At 44.7% G+C, this 21,710-nt stretch overlaps 1 protein-coding gene and 2 long non-coding RNA genes across 3 annotated transcripts in view; 2 read left to right on the top strand and 1 right to left on the bottom strand.

Moving 5' to 3' along the window:
- LOC310753144 overlaps positions 1 to 21,710 on the top strand; it is a 356,996-nt gene that overhangs the window by 123,894 nt on the left and 211,392 nt on the right. The window lies entirely within an intron of this gene.
- SAXO1 (stabilizer of axonemal microtubules 1) overlaps positions 726 to 21,710 on the top strand; it is a 32,771-nt gene continuing 11,786 nt past the window's right edge. Inside the window, exon 1 of the mRNA XM_083593606.1 lies at positions 726 to 1,172. Coding sequence (XP_083449732.1) covers positions 1,111 to 1,172 — 62 coding nt within the window. The 5' untranslated portion in view covers positions 726 to 1,110. The remainder of the gene's footprint in view (positions 1,173 to 21,710) is intronic.
- Positions 6,240 to 9,978, bottom strand: LOC310753039. Its single transcript, XR_014543099.1, has 2 exons — positions 9,613 to 9,978; positions 6,240 to 6,466 (listed from the first exon to the last, which is right to left on the bottom strand). It is a non-coding gene; the product is annotated as an uncharacterized lncRNA (long non-coding RNA).

A 21,710-nucleotide genomic window follows, 5' to 3' on the forward strand; every position in this document is an offset into this window, starting at 1 on the left:
TTGCTACTTTTTCATATAGCGTGTTAATGTAGAAAAGCCCCTATAAAAGAAACTGCCAGCAAGGGAAGATGTCTTCTTTCATATGTTTCAGCTCCACAGCTTGCTCCCTCACCTCAAAATATTTTGTTGGGACTTGCTACCTGATAGGATGACACCAAGGATGCTGGCCAAGTAATCCTGATTCAGTGTGGAGTGCCATTTAATTTCTGTCTCTGTACTAGATTTAAGGATATTTTGTAAGCCACTGCGATCCTCTTGGGTCTATAAAGCAGGATATACATATTCTCCCTAATACAAAAAGTCTTGTGGCCTGTCTCAGTAACATTTTTATTACAGGAAGTGTTCTAATATCAAACATGTGTACAGATCTGTTTTCAATATTAGTAGGCAGCGTGTGGGTTTTGCTCCACTCCATTCCACGTTCACAGGTAGTTTTGACAATGTTGCAGGAAATATGCCCCAAATGCCCACAGGAACAGAAACAAGAAAACAATAGCAATTTAATATTCATGTGTTACTGTGGCTTTGGCATTGATACATTAAGGTTTTCAAAGGACTGATGCGAAGCTCCACATGGAAGGGTAACAGTTCTCAAATAAAAGTATTGTCAAGTAATGTTTGCAGCTGTATTGACTACATCTCCCCCCCTTTATAAATATTGAAATGGGGGCCCTTTAGCTTGCATCTCTAAAGCACCCCTGCTCCAGTGCCCACAACCGGAGTAGTTTAGTGATTCCCAGATTTAAAATTGAGCTGGCTATAAATTGAGCTATGAATTCCTCCTCTGTTTTGTGGTGGGGGCTGTGCTAAGTCCTGCTTTTGGCAGTTTTGCTGCTGCAAGATCCAGGTCTACCTTGGTGACTTCACAAAGGATCTCCAAGTGACCACCCCAAGAGGATATTATGAGTCCCCTGTCCTTTGCAGAGCAGGCCTGGATTAGTAGAGGCTTGAACAGCAGCAAGTTTAGGGGGAAAGAGAATTTGTGCTGCTCTAGGAAAGCTGACTAGCTGAGATGTGCAGAATACTTTCTTCCTTTGTGACCTGCTGCAGTGAGATGAGGAAGAGCTAGCCTACAGGTTGCACCCCAGAAGAAACAGGACTGCAGCAGCCATGGCTTCTCCAGCGGTTTCACGTCTCTCCCAACCATGCATTTGCGAGATTTGCGACTGTGGGTATGTATATGCCGTGTGCTGGCTTGCGCAATCATAGATAAAGATACACACCTCCATCCCCATTCACGGTTAAGTCGCTTTTGCAGAGCTGTTACAAACAGACAGAATCTCTCGCTGTGTTGTGATCCGTGGTCCCGTGGCCAAGGATGTATACGAGTTGATTTTCAGAACAGCCACGTGACTTTTAATGCCTTTACATAGCTCCATCTTTATTTCAGACAGTGTGATATATCAGTATATCATTATGTTTAGCTGGTGATATATTGTGATGTTTAAAACCAGCTATTGCCCAGCCCTACTGGGTGGCTGGTAGTAGCTGGCCTGACCTAGAAGTTTTGGGGGAAGTGTTGCTGGTAGGGATCTGGGTGGTCATTCTTTGCAATCCGTAGTTTCTTCTGCTTGGTGTGAATTTGCATTGCAAAACACATCAGGTCTTGGTTTTGCCCATTTTGTTCCTATGTGAATTGACTTGCATCCATAAACCGCCTTGCTTAGGACAGCTGTTGGTCGTCTAGTAGGGCTTTTCTGAACTGCATCAGCTATACTTTCCTGCAGTGGTAACCATCTCTATATGTTTTCTGGATATGCATTAGGACAGTACGTGTATAAACCAGTAGTGCAGCTTGATCACCGGGAACCTCAGGTTTTGTGATTGCAGAGGAAAACTTTTAACTATGAGGTGCCCATGGCAACTTTCTGATATCACTGGCTCTAAGCCCATGTGTTTTCATGGCTGTCCAGACATTGATTTCAACCTTGCAGTACTCCTTTTTTAATTCTACACCTCTGATGCAGTCCAGACATCGCATAAAGTCAGCATACTGACATTGGGTGACAGTTTTCTTGAGTCTCTGTGGGTCGTGACCTGGATGCTCCTGCCTGTGCGAGAGGTTGCTTCAATCTCTACATCTGGAGCAATGTGTGTGGGCTCACAGCTGGGGAACTCGATGTGTTTGGTGGATTTGGCACAGAGCAGAAACACACACATCGCCCACTGTTAGTACATCTGTGTCTCCTTTATTTTGGGTACATTAACACTTTTCCTAGCCTTCCACATCTGTTGCTGTTTTTCCATGGCACTGACAGTGGTTTCAGATATATTTACAAAAGGAGTCGCGCTGGTGCTGAATTTGGTCCGCGTTTGCCTTAATCTCTCATTTATGGATACACTGGCTGCTCAGCTGTCTTTTTCCAAAGTGTCTACATTTCAGTGGTTAGCGCCACGGACGCCATGCAGAGATGTCTGTGAGAAGCTGGTTTTTCAGCACAGCCAGCAGCAAAATAATGTTATTCCACAATTATTTGTATTTGCGGTGTGAAACTCTGTTTGCTTGACACAATTCAGCACAGTCCATCCTTTCCAGCTTGAAACAGGATTAAGTGTTGACAGTCTCCTCCAACCCATAATAAGAAAAGAATGAAGGGATTGAGTCTATAGATGAGGACAATAACTCACTGGAAGACCCAGAAGTGGGAACTTGTTTAAGAAGTATCTTTAAATGTTGGAATCTAGACTCACAATAGTGTGCTGTAGTAGATATATATGGATTTGTGTGGTGATGAGCTCTCATATTCCTAGCAGATTTATCTGAATTCTTAACATTCCACCATACTTGTGTGATCAAGGATCTGAACCCAGGGTAGATCAGAGCAGGCTTGATTCTCAATGACTGGGGTTAGATGAGTCAGTAAACAGATGTACCCCACAGACTTCCCCACCTCTTAGGAATGAAAAGGTAAAGGACCCATGGACGGTTAAGTCCAGTCAATGGTGACTATGGTATTGCGGTGCTCATCTCGCTTTCGGGCCGAGGGAGCCGCCGTTTGTCCACAGACAGCTTCCTGGGACATGTGGCCAGCAGGACTAAACCGCTTCTGGCGCAATGGGACACCATGATGGAAACCAGAGCGCATGGAAATGCCATTTACCTTCCCGCCACGGTGGTGCCTATTTATCTATCTGCACTGGTGTGCTTTCGAACTGCTAGGTTGGCAGGAGCTGGGACAGAGCAATGGGAGCTCACTCCGTTGCAGGGATTTGAACCGCCGACCTTCTGAACTAGTTGTTTAGAGCACGGCACCACCTGCTCCCTTAATGAAAAAGCAAAGTATAGCATTTGGGGGACACAGCTACAGTCGAGACAGAACCAGACCCCAAGTGACTTAGCCTTCACTGACAGGGATCATGCAGTGTGTCTCTTTGACCGCAGCATACAGAGGTGTTCTGCCCCCTCAGAAGTTCTTGGAGTATCTATGGAGACATTCTATGCAAGGAAAAGAGGAAAGGGAGCTGCTAGATGCAGGCTCAACGTGTTTCAAATTAGTATGTTCAGAGGTACATTTTAAACAACCAATCTTGCTATTCGGTCTCTGGTGATTCTGCTGTAAAGTAGCTTGGACTGTTTGGCAGCAGAGTTGCTGGAGGCTAAAGATTAAGGCTGGTTGTTTTTACGATGTTCTTCAGGAGCATGCTTAATTTGAAATGTCTTACATCAGGGGTGTCAAACTCAAATTCATCGGGGGCCGCATCAGCTCAATATAAAAACAAGTGGAGGTTTCCTGAATGCATGTTAACGTGGAGGTTTCCTGTGTAGAACGGCCGGCGCCGCTAGAGGGCAGACGTTCTCTGGCTTGTAGGCTGCCGCACATGCACTGAAGAGGCGGCTTTCTTGTGTCAAAAAAAAAAAGCGCGAGAATAAAAGGTGAAGGCTGGCGGCCGGCAGCGGCTACACGGGCCACATGATGAGGTCTGGCGGGCCGGATTCGGCCTGCGGGCCTTGTGTTTGACACCCGTGTCTTAGATCCAACGAAGTGCACTTTGCACTGAATGTTTCTGCTTTTTACCTGCATTGGTGCTTTCCCATGTCTACATCCGGCCCGTCGTTTAAAGCCATTTTGTTTGTAATATGTGTTGTAAGGACGTGTGAGGATGGCCAAACGCTTCTGTTTGGGGAATCTGAAGTGCTGGAAAACCTTGTCTTCTGATGAGTTTATTGCCCTCAATAATTCTCTTAAGATAGTGGTTGGTAGTCCTGAAACTGCTTGAAAGTTAAAGCAATCTGTACTTCTGCCCTTGATAAATATGAATATCCGGATGATGCATAACTTGGGCAAAAGGTGCTAATCCACTCAGAATTCGAAAGCTAGCAAAGCTGTGTAAGATCTAGCTACATCCATTCTTCTATTTTTTTTAAATGATATTTATTAGAGTTTCAAAAAGAGTTACAAAAGTAAAAAAGAAATCGAAATAGAAAAAAGAAACAAAAAATACAAAATACAGAAAAAATAAAAACAATTAAAAGTAAATCCATCTTTCCATATCTTGCCTTTCATTCACTTATTTCCCTGACCTCCTCACACCTCCCTTTTTTGTATTCCAGTTCAGATGGTTACTTCAGCAAATCCTTTCCCTCTTTGTTTTTATCTTAATTCTTTATCTTAATATATTATAACTTTACATTTTCACCTGTTAACAATCCATTTTTACATACTCCTTTTTAACATTGCTACTAAAACCACTTAATTTCATTCCGACATCATTTTAACGTTCATTAATTTTGCAATGTTTCTGTAAATAATCTTTAAATTTCTTCCAATCTTCTTCCACCGACTCTTCTCCCTGGTCTCGGATTCTGCCAGTCATTTCCGCCAAGCTACATCCATTCTTCTATAGTCTCTCTCTCTTTTAAGAAACAACCTCTGTGAACTTGGCATGTATTATTATTATGATGTACAGGTGGTAACCATTTTGCCTGCATTCAGTTGACGTGTGACCGCCAATGCATAGGTCCTTTTGGACCCGGAGGAGGGGGCGGCTTATGCATACTCTACTATTGTGCATGGGGGTCAGGAATGGAACCCCTGTGCAAAATGCTCACCCCCTCTGTACTATTCGATCCAAGGTCTCTGTGTGGCTTTGGATATTAAAGCGCACACACACACACACACACACACACACACAATTCCTCGTAAAAACCAAGGAAACAACAGCAAAAAGGCCAGCGAACCCCCCCTCCAAACAAACCCACCTATAAAACGCACAAACCATAGCTGCTAAAACAATTTAGCAATCCAAACCAACAAAGGAGAACTTTGTGCAAAGACTGAAGCACCCAAGGGACAGAGTCAGTGCAGTGTGTTCCCTCCAACCCAGACAGCCTATTCAGCAGGATACCATGGTTGATGGAGTCAAAAGGATTGAAGAAAACTGACAGTGTGTCACACACACCCCTGTCTGTGTCTCAGCAGAGGTGATCCCACAGGGCAACAAAATCAGTTTCCGTTCCGCAACCAGGCCTCAAGCCCACCTGAAGAGGATCTAGTAAATCAGTGTCGTCTGCAGAGAGTCATGAGCTGAGCAACCACCCACTCAAACACCTTGCCAAGGAAGGGATTTTCTTTTGAATCTGATATATAGTTATTAACACCTCCTTGGTCCAGACTATGTTACTTTAGGAACAGTGCAGTCATGGCATCCTTTAAAGACTCTGGATCCAACGCCTCTTTCGATGAGGAATTTACAACCACCTCGACATAACAATGTGGAACTTCTGTCTCATTTGTCCTTTCAGATGCCTGATGGCTTGCTGATGTTTCCTAGCGCATATCATTATTTGTGACCTTGCCCGTTGCAGGGCATAACATAAGGGGAGTGCTGCATCTATCAGCAGGAAACTATTTAGTCTGGGCTGTGGAGCCATGCTAGGGATATCCATCAGGACCCTCTGCAGGGCTGGAGAGTGATCCAACTGCCTGTGTGTCAACAGGGTGGCTATTTATTATTTTGCTCCAAAGAATAGAGCTGTGTGTATTTTGCTGGCTTGCTTTGTGCTTTGACCAAGAGATTTGAACACATGGGAAGCAGTTTCTCAAAGTTTTTAAATGCATGTAACGTTCCTTCATCCTTCACGGCGAGGTGAAAATATGTAGACACGGATAAAAGTACCTAGTGTGAAATATTTACATTTTAAGAGGGCATTCAACACCTGCTGCCCTCACCTGAGTATACAAGCTCCAGAAGCCGTTCAAATAACTGCAGCAGGAGAAGAACAGAGCCACCTAGGTGCATTATTTTGAATATTGACTTTAATGGAAGGCACACTTCAGCCATTGTATGTTTGCGAAACAGGCGTGCATCTGTTCAACCGGTTACCGCAGAGGTGGTGAACTTGCTGCCCTCCAAATGTCGCTGGACTCCAGCTCCCATCCTCCCTGGCTATCTGAAGCCGGGCGGACTGAAGTTGTTGAACTCCAACTCAGCATCGGTATCTGGGAGAAGCACAGGGTCCCTATCCCTGGGTTACAGCGATTTGGGCTGGAACCAAAGGTTTACCTTCGCTGACCGAAGGAACTTCTTCTGCCAGGAAGACTTACTGTATCCACAGAAGAGGACCTTTCGGATCTGAATACGAGTCTTCCCATGAGTAGTTGTTGTGCACCTAATGTTGTGCATCTAATATCAACATTGATGCTCCAGTTGGCATCTGATTCTTTTCTGAATCGTATCTAACAACAACGCTGGTAGGTTCTGGGCCATGGGATCTGATAATGGCAGCTAGCAGTTTGAGGTTGAATCCTGACAAGATAGAAGTACCGTTTTGGGGGGACGGGGCGGGCAGGTGTGGGAGACTCCCTGGTCCTGAATGGGATAACTGTGTCCCCGAAGCCTTGGGTAGGCTTGCCATACACCCGGAATTTCCTGGACATACCCAGAATACAGCGGTCGGAAGCAGTGCCCCAGCAGAAATCGGCATATCCAACCCATGTCAGTAGTGTTTCTGCTGATTTTCCTTTTAAAAAAGATAAAAATCTGCAATTTTCTTTTGCTCTAAAACTTTGGGCAAAAACTCGACAACTTTTGTGGCAACCCTAGCCTTGGGGTCATTTTGGACTCACAGTTGTCCATGGAGGTGGAGGTTAACTCTGTGTCCAGGGTGGCTGTCTACCAGCTCCACCTCGTATGCCGGCTGAGAGCTGCCTGCCCACAGACTTTATTGCCAGAGGGGTGCATGCTCTGGTTAGCTCCTGCTTAGACTACTGCAGGGGTCAGCAAACTTTTTTCAGCAGGGACCACTGTCCCTCAGACCTTGTGGGGGGGCTGGACTATATTTTGAAAAAATAATAATGAACGAATTCCTATGCCCCACAAATAACCCAGAGATGCATTTTAAATAAAAGCACACATTCTACTCCTGTAAAAACACACTGATTCCTGGACCATCTGTGGGCCAGATTTAGAAGGCGATTGGGCCAGATCCGGCCCCCGGGCCTTAGTTTGCCTACCCATGGACCGATGGCATGTCTCAGCAATAAGGCAGCTTCCTGTGTTTTCCACTCCACTACAACATTGCTTAGGAAATCAGAAAAAAAAAATATTTGCCCAATCTGGGCTAATCCAAAGTTGGGCTTAATGTTCCACTATAGCCAGAGAATCGGGGCAAAATTTAGGGGTAGCAAATTTTGGACAGATTGGTTCAAAATATGCCACTCTTGAGGCTCAACCTTGCTGTTAACTCAGATTATTGTTGTAGCAACAGCAGCCAAGTAGCACCAAGATGGAGCTGGGCGTTTGCATTGGGAGCGGCTCAAGATGATGCCGCCATATTGTAGTCTAGTAAGCTTCTTGGATGCCCTTTATCTCCCACTGCTAGGAGAAGATGGCCAGGAGAGAAGGGCAGGGCATAGTCAGGGCCACTGATCGGTGGTCCTGCTCCTGCGGAAGTTATCGGTCGCTGTCAACAAGGTTCTCCTCGGCATCTTTTTCCCTCTGAATTCCACAGGGTGGCAACATAGACCTTAGAATGCCAGAATGTGGAGGTTGCTGTTAGCTGTGAGTGCTTTTGCCTCTATTCACTTGCCTTTGCTCTGTGTTCTTTAAACCTGCTCTATGCTTTTGGGAAGCGTGTAGCAGAGAGAGAGAGATAGGTACTTTACATTTGAAGGTGCTGATAACTGAATGCCCACCTTCATTCCCAACTAGGATTTATTATTATTATTAATATTATTATTAGGCAAACACCACAATTTTATACAAAATTTAAAAATTCCATCCAGTAGCACCTTAGAGACCAACTAAGTTTATTATTGGTATGAGCTTCCGTGTGCATGCACACTTCTTCAGATACACCACAATTCTATGATTCTATGGAATGTGAGGTTAGGGAGAGAATAGGTGGGGAAGTATTAGGTCTTTACTCAGTCAAATAATTAGTCCCTGCAAATGTGCTCTCCCTCCCTGCTGCTAGTTTTGAAATACAGTGGTACCTTGATTTTCGAGTGTCTCGGAAGCCAAACGTTTTGGAAGCCAAACGCCGAAAACCCGGAAGTAATTGCTTCCGTTTTCAAACGTGCCTCAGAAGTTGAACAGCATCCGCTGCGTTTTTTCATTTTTTCCTCCATTGACTTTGCTGATCGCCCTTTGCGCCTCAGTTGTTGAACATTTTGGAAGTCGAACGGTCTTCTGGAATGGATTATGTTCGACAACTGAGGTACCACTGTATCTTGCCCCTGTATGAACCTGCCTGGAGCCTGAGATCATCATCCTTCGCTGTGTGCCTTCTCCAAGGGAGGTCCAGAGAGTGGCAACAGGACTCCACACTCTGCTGTGTGGTGAGCCAATCTTGTCATCTGTTTGATGCCAGACAAAGGCGTTTTTGTCTCCTCAGCATTTGGGGAATAGCTCCCATGATATTGTATTGGTTAGCCTGTTTTAAATGGGTTCAAACAGTTTTATTATTGCAGTTTTTACTTGGTTGTAAGTCACTTGTGACTCAGACTTATCCCCTTAAACTTTGCTGCTCCTGAGCAACTTCTGTTGTGAAAGGAGCAACCTCTCCCTGGCGATTACTTCTCACATTTGCCTTCCCCAAATAGGGCTGTGCAGTATATTGATATATTATCCAAAACCGCTTTGAAGTCCATATTGTGATACTGGTTTCATAATTTTTTTACCTGGCAATATATTGCGAATCATGATGTGTGTGCTATGCAAAAATCACAATGTAGGAAAAACCGTGGAAGCCAGCCAGTGCCCTTACATAGCTCCATCCTTATTTCAGACATTGTGATATATCGGTATATCGCGATGTTTAGCTGGTGATCTATTGCGATGTTGGAAACCACCATATATTGCTGAGCCAAACCACAATGGGGGGGGCATCTTGGCTGCACTGAGCTCCATAGAGCAAACCCCAGAGCTTTTCATCAGTGGGTTGAATCCAGACTTAGCCACATTCAGAGCAGACCCATTGAAATCAGTGGGACTTATTAGCAATGAACCATGCAGTCCTCACCGCGTCTATGCAAACTTTAATCCTGTTGAATTCCACAGAACCTACTCCCAGGTACTATGTGTTGATATTTCAGCCTCAGCCTAGGATCCAGCCTAGAAGGCCAACTACAGTGGTTGGCATTCATACGGACGTTGCTGTAGTCCACTTACCAGTGCTGTTTTCCCACCGGATGAGCTATGGAGGCACAGCTGTTGCTGGGGTTGAAGTACTGCCCTTTCAGTAGCAAGAGTGCTAATACCCCAGCATTCCTTGTGTGCAGCAAGTGGTTGCTTTCATCATCAATCGTGCTTGTTGGCTCAGAATGCTTTGTGGATAACTTCCCAGCATGCTTCACAAAAGGATAGCTTATTACCAAGGCAATGGCCCACAGCATGCTGGGACACATTTTATGATGTGCATGAATGTGCTGGCTAGGAGAGGAAATGATTCTGATGGAATACCACCAGTGGCAGGCTAAAAGCATGGCTCTCATAAAATAACAGAATACAGTCAAACCTCCGTTGTTGAACTTGTTATGTACTGAAGTTCTCACCTTGGGCCAGCAGGGGGATATTGTAGATAGTTCAGGTCCACATATGCAAATAACGTCATGAAAGTGACGTTCAGTGATTGGATAGTTACAGAAAATGGTTACTGTTGCGTTCTAGTGGAGCTCTATATAAGCAGGCTGGCTGAACCCTTCAGTTCTGTTCTGTTCTCTTCTGGCCTGTGAATAAACGAGAGCTGTTTGAAGAATTGCTGTGTTGTCTGATATGTTCACCCACAACTTAACAGAACTTAATCCTTTTCGGAAGCCCATTTGGCTTCTGAAATGTTTGACAACCAAGGCACAGCTTCTGATTGGCTGCAGGAGCTTCCTGCACTCAAGCGGAAGCTGCGTCGGACGTTCAGCTTCCGAAAAATGTTCAAAAACTGGAACACTTACTTCCGGGTTTTCGGCATTTGGGAGCCGAAACGTATGGTAACGGAGGCATTCAGGAGCCAAGGTTTGACTGTATAACCTAGCCTTCTCTTCTAGCAAGTAGTGTTGCACACAATGAAGTGAGATCGGTTCTGCCTACGTGAAAAAGCCCCATCCACATATTTTTATTTATCGTATTTATCGTGCCCTGTCTTTCAGCCCTGTTTTCTTTCTCTTGGTTGCGCAGCAGAGTTGGAAGTTTCGTTGTTTGTGAATGAAACTCAACATGTGAGAATTTCCTCTTTTGTTTTGCTTACACCATCATATCATATGAGATCCACATGAGTGCAGATATATATATATATAGAGAGAGAGAGAGAGAGAGAGAGAGAGAAATAACTCCTAATGCAGCAAACGCCAGGAAGTAACTCTGTGAATCTGATCCAGAACTCAAACGATCAGATGATTTGAACAGGTCCCATTGTAAAATCTGCCCCATCCCTAATCCTCTTAAGTCGCTGTGGGTGTATATCTCTTTCTTCATCAGCTTCAGTGAATGGCAGCTTTCTGTGGGCAGGGGGCTTGTAAAATAAGTCTTGCCTTCTGCCAGCTGAGAACGGACGGCTGACTTTTGGATTAGGAAAGCTGTCTTAGGCCTCAGAAATTCTCTCTGATCTCTGACATCCTTCCTTCAGGAAGCTTCTTTCTTAGATTGGGTTTCACCAAAGGAGGAAATATTATGTTCTACCCATTTAATTGGTATTTAGGATCTTAATTACCACACCTGTTTGCATTTAACTGCCTTTTGCAATAAGCTTGCATGATACCCAGTTTGGAAGGAAAACCCTCCTACTTCTCATCTGAAGATGTGCTGGGGTAGCTTTTCCTATAATTACTTCTTTGTCATCCTAATTTTCTGTTAATTTTCTGTTAATGGACTGCCACAAACTATTCTTTATCTGGTGCTGCTATGGTCCCAGGTTGCTATCTGTGCTGCTGAATTTTTATTATTATTATTTTTTTACATTTATAAACGTGCAATTAACTTGGAAAATAGATTCCAAACCCTCCTATCCAAATTTTGGACTTTATACTGGCAAACAGCTGGATGCTGATGAAAGTTTTGCATTCTGTATTGCGTTTTACAGTTCAATTGGATCTGGATTATGGTGTTGCTGAAAGGGGAGTTAATCCTCCCCCATGTCATTTTCCTTTAAAAAAATCAATCAATCAATTTTATTAACAGTTTTCAACCTAATATACCATCAAATTCCAACTAAACTAAAAAGAAAATAGAAAACAGTATATCAACCAGAAAGGAAACTAAAGAGAAAAAGAAGATAAAACACATTAAGAATTCTCATATAATCCTCATAATACACAAAATTATAAATATGCTTCCATTTTGCTGTCTGTCAGTTGTGTATATAACCGTTATTCTAAGTATTTAACATATATACTCCTGGTCCCAGCCCCTTCTGCCATTTTCCTGGTGCAAATTAAGAAAAACACCTTGGGGCAAACAGCAGCTTCAGGAAGATTTACACAAAGAAAACTGGGGATGCTTAATCCCTTCACCAGAGGCCCGGATATAATTCTCCACCCTGCCTTTAAAGGAGCCAGAGGTCCAATTGTGGACTTGCAAGGTTGCAACTCGTTGAGCCGGTGGCTTTCACATGCACCATTTTGCCTAAACCAGAAAACCAGGAAGGAGGACAAAGTCATTGACTTGAAAAAGCAGTTAATTCTGCTTTGCAGGGCTGCCCCGAGCGTGTTTAGGATTACAGCCTTCAAAAGACAAAGGGAAGTTTTTAAGCGAATGTCATGACAGGCCGTCTGCCTTGAGAAATGTAATGATCTCATGGCGGACCCTTTGCTGACCTTGCGAGCTGACAGTAAAGAAGCTGACCTTGTAATGACTCTGCCTCGCTGCAGCTTATAAAGAGGAGACATTCACGAGAGTCTTTAACAACATGCTCCAATGTCTGTCCTCTTCTCAGACTATTGACCTCATTCGGAATTAATAAAATGCTCCCAGTGGCTGATAAATCACAGCTGACTCTTATCGCAGCAGCCAGTTCAGAGCACAGATTTGTGCATTTTTAAAACTTTGGTTTTGCTTTCCTCAAAAATAAACTGTACACATATATACCCGCACTAGAGAACACCAAAGTTTTATTTTGGAAAACAGTGTAGCTCCAGGGTTGCACCCGGTTTTGCCTTGCTCAAGAGCTTTTGATGCAACAGATGGAGCTGCTGCCATAAGAGAAAGCGGGAAGATGTTCAGCGGTTCCCTCTTTGGCCCCTTGAACCCCTGAAAATACGACGATTCACCTTGGAAGGGCTGAATAGCTTCTCCTCTGAACATTCAGAGGGGTGGTTCAGAGGAATTTCTTTGGAGGAGTCCCGAGGTCTCTGGGGCGGAAACTCTGGCGTATAAAATATTGCAGCGCAGTCTATAGAGTCGCCATAGCTATAAATTAGTAGCAAAGTGGTTGGGGGAACAAAAGGAATTGGGGAGGACAGAATGTACTGCTCTTTTTTGCGGACAAACCAGACCCATAAGATCATGTTTTATCTAGCTGGTTTTCTAATTGTGGTTTTTGTGGAATGAGCTGGATCCCACATGACTTGAGTGACAGCGTGGCTTAGTATAACGAAAGTCAATGGAGGATTGTCAGATAGTAGGGGACTGTCAACTCTGTTGTTAAAGTGTTGAGTTAGATTATGAACGGGCAGGAGCCTGTCTTTTCTGTGATATTATTTGCTGTTACTAATAATAAGAGTAAACTTAAAAATAATAATCGTATCGTAAAAGTTATTCAATTTATATAGGCTATTGCGATGAACAATGCTCTTGGTTTTAAAACTATTTTGAGTGGTGTCTCACGTTTTATTGTACTGTTGTATGGACAGATGATGGCCTTTGGCTAAGCAATAAAGATCTGGATTTCGCTTTTTGTCCACCCTCAGCCCCTTATAAAACTGCGTGTCCAGATTGTAATGTTAAGTGGTTATTCTGATGGATGAATACTACTACTACTACTACTACTACTAATAATAATAATAATAATATATGTTTGAGCTGCTGCTTTTCTACTGCACAAGGTCTGATCATGTGATAAAAAGCATATTAAAAGTCTTTTAAAAAATAAATAAATATATGAATCTGTTATTGTCAGTCAGCCTAATCACATACCCTGTTTTACACGTCAGCGTGGGACAGGCTGTTACAGAGCCATAGCTGTCAACCTTCCCTTATTTAGCAGGAAACTCCTTTATTACAACTCCGTTTCCCGCTGCTATCTGGGATTGTTGATATCCCGTAAATTTCTCGGATTTCAAAGGAAGCAGCTCCTCTCCCTCCCTGCCGGCCAGGGGGGCTCCTCAACTGCGTTGCTCGGCTGTGTTGCTCACCAATAAGGAGTCTGAGAATGACTGGGGGGTGGAGCTTGCATGCCTTGTGCCGATCAGATTGGCCGCGTTGCCTGGGGACTCGCCTTTGCTTCAGCGCTTCCCAGCGGAGAGGTGACGGTGTGGTTTTCCTTGATGCTGTATCCCTTTGCTGGGTTGCTGCGCTGTGGGAACCACCGCTTGAGGCTTCATTTGGCTGCTGGCTGGGCTTTCTGCCTTTGGGCCTTTGGCTTGGAGGGGCTCTACCCTGTGTATGTGTGTGTGTGTGTGTGTGAGAGAGAGAGAGAGAGAGAGAGAGAGTGAAGGTGTCACTTAAGCTGATAGTAGGAGTGCTGTAGCTTCACACACTTACCTTCACACAATGTGTAATTAACTTGGGGAATTTTTTTACCGCAGGATGTGGTGAGGTCAGTACTTTAGATTTACAAGGGGATCTGAGAGATGAATGGGAGATATGGTTTGTCAGTATTAATGGACAGCTAAATAGAAACTTAACCCCAAAAGTTAGGACCAAGATTCAAATCCTGACTGGGTAACTTTGCTCACTAGTAACATTGAACCATGAGGACAAGATGGTTGGACAGTGTTCTTGAAGCTACCAGCATGAGTTTGACCAAACTGTGGGAGGCAGTGGAAGACGGGAGTGCCTGGGACAGGTGAGGCTGCTGATCCCTTATTTTGGCTGCTGATCCCTTATTTTCGAGGCTGTTGATCCCTTATTTTCAAATCTGAAAGTTGACAGCTATGTACAGAGCTAATGCACATAGCATACAGCAATGGCTCCAGAGCCTTTGGTTGCGTACGCACCATGCATTTAAAGAACATGACTCTCCTCAAATAATCTTGGGGACTGTAGTTTACCCCTCGCAGCACTACAATTGCCAGCAGCCTTAATAAGTTACAATCCCCTGGATTCTTTGGGTTAAAACATGGGTAGGCAAACTAAGGCCTGGGGGCCGGATCTGGCCCAATTGCCTTCTAAATCCGGCCCACGGATGGTCAGTGTGTTTTTACATGAGTAGAATGTGTCCTTTTATTTAAAATGCATCTCTGGGTTATTTGTGGGGCATAGGAATTCGTTCATTCCCCCCTCCCCAATATAGTCCAGCCCCCCACAAGGTCTGAGGGACAGTGGACAGGCCCCCTGCTGAAAACGTTTGCTGACCCCTGGGTTAAAATGTGCTTTAAGTATATGGTACATATGCAGGCTTGGCCAATATGTCACAGATAATGATCCTTGGTGTAAAAAGAGATATTTGGCATGTCCTTAAGAGTGGCTTTTCTTTTCACCAATGAATGGCGTCTGTGTGTGTGTGTGTGTTGTACTGGTTGCATGTGCAAGATGCCAGCTTTCATGGCCAACTTGGGTTTATTGGTGCATGCAACTGCTGGTCTATGTTTTAGCGTTTGGGAAGCGTTCGTGGAATCAGGTTTATCATCCAGAGCGCTATGTTACAACCATGGCATTCGGAAAATGCTTCTGAGCTCTGCAGGAGTTCCTGCTAACCCTGTAGAGGTTTTGGATTAAAGTCATAAGCGTAGAGACTTCAAACTTTTGCTTTCCCCAAAGGAGGAGTTGCTTTTCACTGCACCTTTAAGTTTTATTTCAAAACCACTCACTGTCTAAAAGCAACGGGCTGACATTTCCATATGCCTTTATCTGCAATGTGTTTTCATTTTCTTAATACTATTACCACATCTAATATTCCTGTGTGATACATTGTGATGTGTTGCACATGTATGCTTTTGCTTCCTTACATTATCTCTGTAAGCTATCCTGCATACCCATGTATATATAGCTTATAAAAATAATCCTATAATGTTGAGATATTGCAGGCACTCGGAATTTGTAGTGTCCGGAAACAATTGAAGATGTTCTTGTTTCGACAAGCTTTTCCAGCTGGATGAAGAATTGTTAGGTCTCTCTGCCTAGGGTGTTTCCCTTTCTTGCTTCTAGTTGTTTTATTGTACGGTTGTAAACTGCCTTGAAATTTATATGCAAGGATATTCAAAAAATAAGAAGAAGAATGTAGACCGTTGTTTGCATGCCCAGGCGCAGTCCCCCCCCCTTACCCCGGGAGCCAGACCTCAAGGGCAAAGGAGTAGACCCAACAACATATTTTGGGATTAAAATGGCCCCAACTTTATTAAATTTCAGATGTAGGAAACCTTGGCATAGGCATTGGGCGTGTATCCCTCTCAGCCCCCAGTTGGGGGTCTGAGGCATGCCAGGGTCATATAAGAATATGGGACCACTGCAAAATGTGTGTTTACACAGCAGGTCCCCTCCTAAGATGCTGGGGGGAGCTCTATGGCCCATTTGCCATGCGCTTGTGGACAGAGACTCCCCTGAAGACCCCTCTAATGGGGAACCCTGCTATCGCAGGGTGAGTCACCCCTTCACCCCTTCTGCAGTTGTTAGACTAAAGCAGGGGTTGGCAAGGTTTACCTTGCCTGGGCCGGTTCACTCCAGCAAATATCCCGTGATTACCTGCATCTGCACAGTTGTGATTTCCGGCGTCTGCGCAGACGCGATTTCCGGTGCCATAGAAGCGATTTCCCCACCCTGCACCAGTTTAGCACAGGACACAAGGACTCGCCAAGCAGGCAACTCGTTTCGGGAGTGGCTCGTAGGCCAGTTAAACAACCCCCATGGGCTGCTTGTGGCCCATGGGCCTTAGTTTCCCTACCCCTGGACTAAAGGATTCCGCCCAAGACCTAAAACCACCACCCGAGACCACGGAATCGCAGTCTCGCCTCCAAGACTACCTACAGCTGAATTCACTCTTCAAGGCTCTGCTTCACGCCTCTCAACCAACGCTCATTCCCTGTAGGTGTAAGATGCACTCGGTCAGTTCTGATAAGGTCCAGTTTGTCAGATTTAATTTCTGGATGTTTTATCATTCGGCCACCAAGACGCAGGGTTGCATTGCGTATAGCGCTGTTGATTTTTACTAGGGCGTAGGGGGATGACATAGAGTTGAGCTTTTTTTTGCAAAGGATTGCCCGGAGTTGTTGAGCTTTTTTGGGGGGGGGGTTACCCAGGGTTGTGCAGCTAAATCTGGTTCCCATCTGTCCCATCGCTGGCCACTGCTGGAGTGCCAGCCAATCAACACCCACCCATTGACGCAGCAGCCAATAACACGCACAATAGCCACTACAGCCTCGGCAGCAACCAGTCAAACGTCCATCCTAGGCACTACCCATGTATAAGACGACCCCCACTTTTTAGCATGATTTTTCAAGAAAGAACATAATCTTATACACTGAAAAGTACGATATTTGACATCGTTCAAGGAGCTGCAGCAAATGCAGCAGATTAGCCACATTCTTATGGCATTTGCAGAAGTGCATGCAACTTACTCATGGGGTTTGCTGAGTTCTCTCTGAAGGGTCTTTTCAGGGCTACAGTAGAGTTTTCCCGCAAACTTGATGGTGGAGCTATTGTTGGCCACAGTTACACACATGCAAACTCCACTCCTAGCAGGAAATTTTTGGTAGGGAATTGTCTGAAAGCTGTGTGCATATCTGTGTACATAACATGGGTAGCTGTGAGCATGTTACAGTTTCCCAAGTGTCTCTACGTGAATAAGGGTGGGGAGAAATTCAGTTCCATTCACAATTTAAGGCATTTCCCTATCTGTGCTTCCCAAAACAAAAACCCAGCTGTTCTGCAAAGCCCACACTTCTCCAGATTTCGCAGTGCAATTCTCCAAGTGATAGTTACAAAAATGCACATACGTTTATATGAGGAGACAGTCACACTAAGATGCCGGTGAATATTGACGAGGATTATTTTTTTAAAAATGCAAACTGATGTAGAAATGTGGAGAACTGTATTTAAGGTGGTGGGGGGGGGATGAGAAACTGAAAGAAATCAAAATTGACAGATTCACCCATTCCCATACACAAATGATAATCTGGTAATTGTGTGACGTCATGCAATTTATATGAGACTTTTGAGCACTTTCCTACAAGGACATGATCCCTGTGTCTTGAAAATCTGAATTACCGGGCCTGGATAGCTCAGTTGGTTAGAGCGTGGTGCTGATAATTTCAAGGTTGCAGGTTTGATCCGCATATGGCAGAGCTGCATATTCCTGTATCGCATGGGGTTAGGATCTCTTCCAACACTACGATTCTATGAATATTCAGTAGCCCTCATTTTTTTTGCTGTATTAGTGCCCCATTCAGGAATTTGGGTCTCTGGTAACATCCTTTCCTGGCTGCGGCCTCCCGAGAGCCCCCAAGACAACACCTCAATGGTGCTTGGTTCATGTGTGCTCTTGAGGCTCATTTCCCAATTTCGCGTCACAAAGGCCCTTGTTTCATGAAGAAGGTGAACCTTCGAGATGTTGTCAGATCCCTTTCTAACAGCACTCCATCTAATCACACCAGCTGACAACTTGGGGCCCAGGACTTTGGCCAAGCACATAGAAATCCACCCAATTCACTTCTAATTACTAGGGGTGATTTTAACAATGCAAAGTCGAGGTCATAAAGTTAGCAGGATAGCACTCGTCACTATCAGTTCGTGAAATGAAAGATCTTTCTTCCGCACCATCCGCACATGGATCATAAAGAACCTCTGCAGCTCGAGGTGTTACAGAAAAGCCTATTTCAGCTTGGCGGGCCATGTGTTTTCAGCCAGCCAAATCACTGTAGACTCCGAAGATGAGCCAGCAATATTGCTTCAAGGCAGACAATGCAACACAGCAACACCTTTAACTGCAGAAGGTGCTTTAGAAGACTTTAGCAAAGATATGGATTGAAGATTTTCCATGGTGTAGGTTGATATCAATAATATTCTCCTCCATAGCCCATGAGTGTTTGTTGACATATATATTCTACCATGCAGTGCAAAGAGTTTCCTGTATAAACACAGAGCATTCCCCAAAATCCTCTGCCATGTCAAGGGGGGTGGGGCAGGAGGCAGTAAGATAATTCTATTGAAATGGCCAGGCCAGAAGTACGGCTGGGCGATACCTGGTTTCCAGCGTTGTGATATATCACCAGCTAAGCACCGCGATACACTGATATACCAGAGCTTTCAAAGCTTTTCATGTTGGTGACACACTTTTTAGACATGCATCATTTCACAACACAGTAATTTAGTTTTACTAGCAAACCAAAGGTTAAACTAACCCCTTTCCGACCCTGAGAGGAGCACAGGGAGTGTTTGTGTGACACACCTACACACTGCAGTCAACACACTTAACATGTCACGACACACAGTTTGGGAAGCTGTGTGATATATCACAATGTCTGAAATAAGGATGGCACTCTGTAGAGGCAATGGCTGGCTTCACGGTTTTCCCCACATTGCAATTTTTGCATAACACACACACCATGATTCGTGATATATTGCCGGGTCAGAAATTATGAAGCTGATATCACAATATGGACTTCAAACTGATTTTGGATGATATTTTGATATCTTACTTAGCTCTAGCCAGAAGCAATCTAGAAACCTGGAGAGATGTGCTTCTGCCAACCCTGCCTCCTTGGCTACTTTGCCCATATTGTCAAAGTGGCCTAGATGAGGGTCTCCATGTGGAAAGGATTTCCCTGGCATGAGGATCATTTATATTGGGGATGGGGAACAAATTTTGTTGTTCTTCTTCGAGGCTACCTTCCAGTGGTGAGTGGGACCAGAAGGGGATGGATGGGGCAAAGGCTGTGATGCTAAACTTTGCTCACTCAACTCCCTTCCAACCATGCTAACCTCTATCTGGTCGAGCAAAAAGTGTTATCTCATATCATTTCTCTGGGCTGGCTTGGGCCAGTTTCTCTCTCTCTCTGCCTAGCCTACCTCACAAGATTGTTTGGAATGATGAAGTAGATAAGTCATACATACATCACCCAGACCTCTTGAGGGTAAGGTTTTGGAGGCCCGTATAATAAAGGTGAAGGTAAAGTGACCCCTAACCATTAGGTCCAGTCGTGACCGACTCTGGGGTTGTGGTGCTCATCTCGCTTTATTGGCCAAGGGAGCCGGCGTACAGCTTCCGGGTCATGTGGCCAGCATGACTAAGCCGCTTCTGGAGAACCAGAGCAGCGCACAGAAATGCTGTTTACCTTCCCGCCAGAGCGGTACCTATTTATCTACTCGCATTTTGATGTGCTTTCGAACTGCTAGGAGCAGAGACCGAGCAGCGGGAGCTCACCCCGTCGCGGGATTCGAACCGCTGACCTTCTGATCGGCAGATCCTAGCAAAATGTGTTTCTCACATCCAGGGACATTCTAGCCAGGCCAAAGCAATCCAGGAGGCTGTAGAACAGGACCCGTAAAGGGTGTGGCTTGGGGGAGTCCTGAGGGCAGAAGAGAGGCCTGGGGGTTCCTCACTGGATATACATATGGAAAACACAAATAGTGTGGATAAATAAGATTGGTATAACTGACTTGGCAATTGGAGCTGGGGGTATTCATCCTACCTCATGATGACCTTCATCATGAGAGCCAGAGAAGTGCAGTGGCTAAAGTGCTTGGTTGGACTGGAGAGGGTTGGGTTCAAATCTTGCCAAGTCAGGAAGCTCTCTGGGCTGGCTTGGGCCAGTCTCTCTCTCTCTCTCTCTCTCTCTCTCTCTCTCTCTCTCTGTGTGTGTGTGTGTGTGTGTGTGTGCCTAGCCTACCTCACAAGATTGTTTGGAATGATGAAGTAGAGAAGTCATACATACATCACCCAGACCTCTTGAGAGTAAGGTTTTGGAGGCCCGTATAATACATCTCTGCAAATAAATATTTTCTTCGTGGCGCTGTGGATTAAACCACAGAGCCTAGGACTTGCTGATCAGAAGGTCGGCAGTTCGAATCCCCGCGACGGGGTTAGCTCCCGTTGCCCGGTACCTGCTCCTGCCAACCTAGCAGTTCGAAAGCACGTCAAAGTGCAAGTAGATAAATAGGTACCACTCCGGCGGGAAGGTAAACGGCGTTTCCGTGAGCTGCTCTGGTTTTGCCAGAAGCGCCTTAGTCATGCTGGCCACATGACCCAGAAAAACTGTCTGTGGACAAACCCTCAGCCAATAAAGCAACCCCAGAGTCGGCCACGACTGGACCTAATGGTCAGGGGTCCTTTTCCCTTACTATAATACATCTCTGCAAATAAATATTTTCTTCATATCCCACCCAATAGCAAAGGTCATGATGATGCGATCAAAAGAGAAGGGGCAGCATGAAACTGAACTTGAGAGAAGCATAAGAAATAGCTAGGTAGAATCCAACTCTTGCCAAGTTTTTCCACAACCCCCAGTCATTTGCTGGCAGTGTGCTGAGCACATTGCAGCGCCCCCCTCCTTTTACCAAACAAGCCCCTCCACACAGAAAAAGAGCTGGAATATTCCTTGTCTCCCCCCTAAACGCATGAGTAGCTCACTGGACGCAACTCTTATTTTCTCCTCAGTAAATTCAGGTTGTTCTTGTAACAGCTGCAAAGAGAAAAAGGGGGATAAGATACTTCAATTATTTTTAAGTGGTTAATTTCTCTTCAGATGACAAAAAGGATCTGGCCAACTTGAACAAAGTCGCTGAGATATAGAACAATGCCAGAAATTTGCTGTACTTAAAAGAAAAATGCATTTGGCTTGAATATTTCTCTTTGCCTGACTCGGGAAAGGAAGTTTGTTTAGGTCAGCGAGAAGAATGTTTGAGCTGCTTCAGAGCTTGCCCTGGGGATTCACGGCTAGTGCTTTATGATTTGCACCACTATTTAACGACCTTTTAATGATCTGCATGAACTTGGAAGTGCACTTGTGTGCAGATGATGTCATGCACCAGGCTGCTTTGACAATGTAAGTCACAAGTACAAAAATGTGTGGCTTTCTGATCAACTAGATGCCAGTTCTGCAGGCAGTTGGTACTAAAGACCTGCTGCCATAAATAGAGTGTATTTTCTAACATTAAATTGCAGTAGAGGGTCTCTGTGATGGTCTGAT

Source organism: Podarcis filfolensis (genome assembly GCF_964270895.1).
Source record: "Podarcis filfolensis genome assembly, chromosome: 17".
Classification (NCBI taxonomy): Eukaryota; Metazoa; Chordata; class Lepidosauria; order Squamata; family Lacertidae; genus Podarcis; species Podarcis filfolensis.